This window comes from Solanum stenotomum, chromosome 1 (assembly GCF_019186545.1).
Source record: "Solanum stenotomum isolate F172 chromosome 1, ASM1918654v1, whole genome shotgun sequence".
Classification (NCBI taxonomy): Eukaryota; Viridiplantae; Streptophyta; class Magnoliopsida; order Solanales; family Solanaceae; genus Solanum; species Solanum stenotomum.
Window position 1 is genome coordinate 62,300,396 of NC_064282.1, and position 6,727 is coordinate 62,307,122.

Consider the following 6,727-nt stretch of genomic DNA (forward strand, 5'->3'; position numbering starts at 1 on the left):
AAAAATATTTTTAAATAACCTTAATTTCAAAAAACACAATGTCCATCATTTAATAAACGAATCATATTTCTTAGTCTGCACAATAAAAGAATCCACATGGAATAATATATAAGTGAGAGACACGATTATTTTTCTTTCAAGTTTCAACAATTAGTTCAATATAAAGTTGGGCAAACATTCATAATTTAGTATCCTTGTGCAAAGTTTATCAATATATATATTATAAGAAGGTGATCGATTATTATTACATAGATATTAAATGCACGACAGAAAATCTACTTGTAAAGCACAGTTCGTTGTTATTCTTTAAAAATTAAATGAATAAAAAGTACTATTTAAAACAATTTGCTATACTTAACTTTGATTTTCATGGCAAATATATATATATATATATATATATGTACTATATACATGTGGCCATATTTATCCTCTTTAACCCCACAATTAATTACCTCTTCTTCTATGCCAATATTCTTTCATACTCTCAAACAACGGGACGACGATTGGTAACAACAAAAAAATCACCATTCCAATTAAACTCAACAAACTTGGCAATAACTTCGAAATTGCAGGCTTTAAGCTAGTGATCATAGCATATATCCCTATTGCAATAGTTATAACAAACATAACTCGGAACCCATCTGATAAGTTCCTCGATTTACCAATCTTCATATCCCGAATAAAACACATGAACTTTAAAGTGCAATAATACAACTAATTTCTCCCATTCCACAAACAACTTTACTACAGACAGGTATTCATTAAATACTCTTCAATTGTTAATACCAATCATACATACAAATACATGTTAGCGAAAAGACATTGTGGCTACTTTCCCTGCACATTCGATTTAAAACAATAGGATATGAAATTTAGAAAAGTAGTGGCAGTAATGGATGGAGTAACCGCACGGTTGCAACGTATAATTTATAATGGACTTAAATTATATTGCAATGAGAAAATTACTAATTTAAACACATTATAGCTGCCAAATTTGTTCATTACATATTCATGTGAATGTCATACTACTGATTGTTGAACTGAGATACTTACATAGTTTAACATTTTCATATGTGGGAGTGCTAATTACATAGATTTACATACTATTTTAAATTAGACAAAAATATATGCATTTTTCATGCTTGGATCTTCTGGACCATCTTTGATCAAAATCACCTGTTACATTCAAAATGAGGGATTAAATGTCAGCACAGAATCACATTAAGTTATACATGATATATCTGTTAGCAAGTCTAGGATGTATAAATAATACAATCTAACTTTACAATAGGCACTAAACACAGCAGCAAACAATGTAACGCTAATAATAGAAGCACTATAAATCGTATGACCAAGACATTTAACTTTCAACAAACTTACATATTTTTTCCTTCTCAACAACAACATACCCAGTGCAATTTCATAGGTTGGGCCTAGTGAGGGTAGGAATTTTATAACAAAAGGTTATAGCAAGATCTTTTGAACCCGGAGATGGGGGCAGGTGGTACCTCTGTAGCTTAAAATTTTCAAGATCTTCGACTTGCAACATTTTATTTCTGATTAAGCAGGCTTCTAGCAGACTCATTGACATGTTTATAGTCCAAGGCTCCAAGCTAACAAAAAAGATTCTATAGGAATGTGAGGAAGCAACTGCTAAGCACTAATGGGGAGTTCATATTTCTTGTTCAAAGAAAGCAAACAGAATTGAAAGCTAGCATCAGAAGGAATAACTGTGTGACATTCACCCCTCCCTTTGAAGAACCACATCATGTGTGAACTTTCCAAAGCAATGATTCTCCAAAAATCCTATTGATATGCAAGCACATTGAATAATAAATAATTCGTTCTGAATGAATAGCTAATGTTCAAACGTGGTATGTTCTGGGATAGGTTGCTATTAGAAAAGGAAAAAGGATCTGTAAATTCATCAAAGATAATACATATATAGTTGCAACTTGTTGCAAATTTGCAATCCCTGCAAAGGTAGGCCGAATCATAGAGAGAGGGGCTAATAAATCAATAATCTCCTAATTGTTGTTGCACTCTTAACTTTGCGAATAAAGAGAGTAGTTGTGGCCTTCTTGATTACTTTAGGAGATAAAAAATGCTTTAATTCCTACAGAGTTATTCATCAACTTCTAAAGCATAGGATTGACTAATATGGGATGTTCTCCACTGATGACTTCTTAAATTATTTTTTCAGGTTTGCAGGAGATTATGCATTTGGATGATAGCATCAACAGACTATGCAACCTCACCAGAGAAAGAAGGAAAAGTTACTTTAATTAATGACAATATACTTGTGGCAACTACAACAAATGAAGTCTATAATAATAATAGCTGTAAAAAGATAACTTTTAACTAACCTGCTATCACAGGAGAAAATATTTTCAATTTCCACAAAAGAAGAGGAACACAAGGCATCCACATAGCAACATCAGAAGCTTGCATAACACGGCATTCAATGGCAGCATCAAAAGAGTGCAAAAAATGACCGTTTCGAGAACCACAACAAAAGTGTTCCAACTGCAATTCGAAACAATAAAAGATAATGTGTCTAGAGACTAAATCGAATTCCAAGAAAAAAAATTCAAAGATAAGTAAATCCTATTTATATTAGTCAATTGCAAAGATGAAATTATAAATGATGTACAAAATAATTTAAATACCTTTTAATTCTTTTTCATGGGAGGATTTTTCATTTCCATGCTAGGATATTCTTTTTCCCCTGAACTAAGATGTTCAATTGTGCGCTTTTTCGCATCTGTAACATTAACAGTCGTAGATGTCATTGGTTTATGAATTACATCTTGTTTCTCCAAGTAAGACAAAATGAATAATTTTTGTGTTGCATCCATTTTTTTTGTGAATAGCCTTTTCATTTGAATGTTGAATATCTTGCCGTTCAATTGATCTTCCACATTTTGGATCGATAATGTTTCTTTCTGAAAAAAATGAAAAAAATTTGATTAATAATAACAAAATCATTAATATTTTATATTTTATATGTATAATAATAAGAAAATAAAGCGAACAGACAAATAGAAAGAGATTGAATATTTTTAGCATAAAAAAAGATGATCAACAACAATAAATATTAAAGTTGTTTTTAAAGGAAAATCAATATCTCTATGTTTATGTATTTACATCTGAACTGAAATTCAATATTAAAGGTCTTTCAACCAATCGGAGTTAACATGCAACAGTTCTAAAACGGCCACGCCTATTATGTACAAAGCGCTCAGCCAATGGGTAACCATGTGAGATGGATAAAAGTCAAATATATACAATGATAATATTTTTATAAAGAAAGTTGACTGTAAACAGCTAAGAAAAAGTATAAGTTAGATGCTGGAGAAAAGAAACACGAACATAAGATATGAAATTTTGATTGAAAAGAGTACACTGAACACTTTACAGAAGGAGACGTTGACCACATAATGTAAGAGATACACCCAAAGTATGTAAAGTTAAAACCTCTTTTAGAGTTAAGGCATGACCTAGAATCACATGTTCCTACTATAAAAGTTTTTACAACTTACATGTACATAAAAATAGATCTTTATTACAAATTCTTTCATGCTAGAGTTCTAAGCTTTATAGAGTTGTAGTATCCTTTTCAAGTTAAGGAAGTCATATGTTCAAGAAGTAGGATGCAAGTAGCTCATAAGTAATAATTGCTAATGAAACTTTTTTGTAAAAAGATGGGAGTTTTATTCATCTGTGAGTTCACTTGTTTTTATATTAAAATCACTCTCAATCTACAATGTCTTTTACTTTTTTTCTCAAATTTCTCATTGTTCTTTTTTATGTCTAAAGTTGATGTCATTATTGTTTTGTCTTATATCTTCCCAATTTAATGGTTAAAGTGAAAACTTTTGTATGCAAGTGTCATTTTTATTTATGGTTACATAGTGATCCTTTAGAGAATAACATAGTACGTGAATTTCTTTGAGTTAGTAATGTTAAAATAAGTAATTGATAATTAGTTTCGCTTAACTGTTATAGGCCAATGGGCAGACTTTATAGGAGATATTGAGGGAGAGTTGAACCTTGTGTTCAAGAGTAGAAATAAGAAACAATGAAAATACAAAATCACAACAAGTTCTTTGTGATTATTTGGTGAGAAAATAGTGATATGTACCTTGATGAAACAAATTTCATAAATCTCTTCTGAAGTGAGGTGCAACATTTTCTCTGCAATTTCATCCGAAACAATAGCTGTTGCAAAACCGCTGTTGTCCTTAATAGTAACTTCAAATTGACATCTGTTTTGATAATCAATGAAAGAATTAAAAAATAATGGTTAGTTAAGACATTTATTTCTTTGAAAATAGAAAATAAATCTTTTTAATTAGTTATTATTAATTTTGAAGAAGAGCAAATATACCTAGGAATAAGATGTGTGGATTGGTGACAACTTGTGCAGTAGATTTCCCTTCGGACGTTATATCTCGTGAACAATTGCTTACAATTTGTGCATGCCAACACACTAAAGCGTTGATCCTTACTTGCAAGGGACAATTCAGCCTCAACATTAAATACTTGTCCCTTCAAATGCAATATACCAAATATTATTTTTTACTGTAAAATAAAAAAATTAAAAAAAATAGAATAATATACTTGTTGTTCTTACCGGAGGTTGTGCTTGGATGTTAGCCACAGATATAACCTCATCCTCAAATGGAATCAACATAATAGAGCCTATTGGAGTTGTACTTTTCATCTTATAAGCAACAAGCTTTGTTTCAATTGTTTTGATCCTATAACCAAGTAAAATTATGAAAATGTTTTGTAGAAAGATTAGGAAAAAAGAAATAAAAGTGAAATTTTAAAACTTTGTGATTCTAATAAGATTAAAGATGTGTTTTATATCTCAAAATATTTTGGAATTTCAATGCATTAAATAAAAATGTATATTACCACGTCCTTAATTCGGCAACCTGTGGATATGGAGGATTGATTTCAATTGTTGTATTGAATTTGCTCGTCAAACCAACGAATCTATTCGACGTTCCTACGTGCATTTGAATATGTAATTTTAGTTTCATCATGTCATATATTTTCAAAAAGGAAAAAATAAATTTATTTGCACTTTTACCTGAAGATGATTTCCCAATTCTCCTAGCAAGAATGATCGGGTAATCATGAAGTTCGTTGAAAAGTTTAACTCCCTCATGATCAATGAAATCCTCCCAAAGTGTCAGTTTTGTTGGTTTTTTCCTGCTTATGATTCGAAGGATATTTTCAAATATTAAAATAAAGTTACAGAAGATATGTGATATTGTACAAACATTATAAATAATAAAATTCAAGTCAGATTATTAGTAACAAATACCAAGAATGGCCTAGAGTTTGTCTCAGTGTACTCTCAATTAGACATACAGCAAGATCAAATGAAGATAGACAAAGAAACTTGAGGACAGAACCAAGAACATGAAAAAATAAGGAGGAACATTTGCCAAATTCCTTCCGGGCATTTGTAGCCTCGGCTATTTCTTTTTCATTGGGTATCATTGTGCCCATTTTTAATGCTGCATTTATACCAAATTACAAGCTAAGGCTGGCTGTGAATGTGGCTGCAATGAGCTTGTGATTGTTACTATGCGGAGGAATTGGTACTTTGTTGAGCACAAGTCCTATGGTGAAATCTTGTCCAAGAGTTTTATTGGATGCAGGATGGCTATGGTCATTACCTTTTGCCAAAGGAACAAGTCAGTCTAGCAGATTGGGCTTTACAGTGTCATAGGAAAAATATTACCAAGGAACTTATGGATGCATATATTAAAAGGGAGATTATAAAAGAATGTTTGAAGCAATTCATCAATACAACAGTCAGTTGCTTGTCTGATCACAGAACTGATCATCCGTTAATGGTGGAATCTTGAGTATTGCCTTCAGTCGCAAAGTGATCCTGATGAACCAAAAATGGTGTAGAACAGAAAGCTAATGATGTATATGCTATGCATACATAATTGCTAATGGTTGGTGAAAAAGGTAAGGAGTCAGAGAAGAACACAACGTTGAGACTACTTATGGAAGGGTACTAAAGAAGACAAAGAATATCATCTTGTTAATTGAAAAACTTCTTAACTAAGCAGAGAGCATGATGGACTGCGTTTACTGACGTACTGATGAAATGACTTTAGAGATACAATGGCGAAGATCAAAATTCAAACATATGGCCAAAGAAACCACAAGTGGTGCACTAATATAGTTTCCAATAGTTATGGAGTTGGTGTATGATGGTCTATACATGTATGGGTCACAAGCAGGTTTACAACCAAGAAGAGGTAAATAAATGGTAAGCATATAAAGTTTACATGTTTGACAATATGTGACTTTTCTATAGTTACCATTCAATTTGGTGATCAATTGGAGAATCTTTTCTCACTTATATATAATCTCATAGTCAGCTTAATGTTCTTTAGTGTAAGAGCAGTAATAATGTACTTCTATTCCTGCTTCTTTCTTTTTATTATACTTTTGTCTCATTATCCTTGTTTAGGGGTTCATTATATTTGTTATATTTAAGTATTCACGTAGATGATGACATAAAACTATATGTTTGAGGGACATTCTTTGAAGTCATTGATATTTTGCTAACATAATCTATAAGGCCATCATGGCTAGCTTTGTCTGAGAATATGCGCTAAAATAACTTGTTAAAGCATGAATAACAAATATATAGACAGTGTATTCGTCATAGACTCATAAGACATAAACA

At 31.3% G+C, this 6,727-nt stretch overlaps 1 protein-coding gene across 1 annotated transcript; it reads right to left on the reverse strand.

Annotated features, from left to right (window-relative positions):
* Positions 1–991: 991 nt before the first annotated feature.
* On the reverse strand, positions 992–5,223 carry LOC125844583 (uncharacterized). Its single transcript, XM_049523900.1, has 8 exons — positions 5,102–5,223; positions 4,924–5,017; positions 4,637–4,763; positions 4,391–4,551; positions 4,145–4,268; positions 2,670–2,945; positions 2,367–2,526; positions 992–1,176 (listed from the first exon to the last, which is right to left on the reverse strand). The coding sequence occupies exons 3-6, from the start codon at positions 4,724–4,726 to the stop codon at positions 2,673–2,675; spliced, it is 648 nt and encodes a 215-aa protein (XP_049379857.1). The 5' UTR covers positions 4,727–4,763; positions 4,924–5,017; positions 5,102–5,223; the 3' UTR covers positions 992–1,176; positions 2,367–2,526; positions 2,670–2,672.
* Positions 5,224–6,727: the final 1,504 nt, after the last annotated feature.

What these genes read in the sequence shown, in the direction of transcription:
- LOC125844583 (XM_049523900.1), bottom strand. Translation starts at nt 4,726, where the DNA reads ATGAAAAGTACAACTCCAATAGGCTCTATTATGTTGATTCCATTTGAG. An exon ending in ACATCCAAGCACAACCTCCG is followed by an intron (nt 4,552 to 4,636) that starts GTAAGAACAACA and finishes TTGCATTTGAAG; the next exon opens with GGACAAGTATTTAATGTTGA. An exon ending in TCCACACATCTTATTCCTAG is followed by an intron (nt 4,269 to 4,390) that starts GTATATTTGCTC and finishes TTATCAAAACAG; the next exon opens with ATGTCAATTTGAAGTTACTA.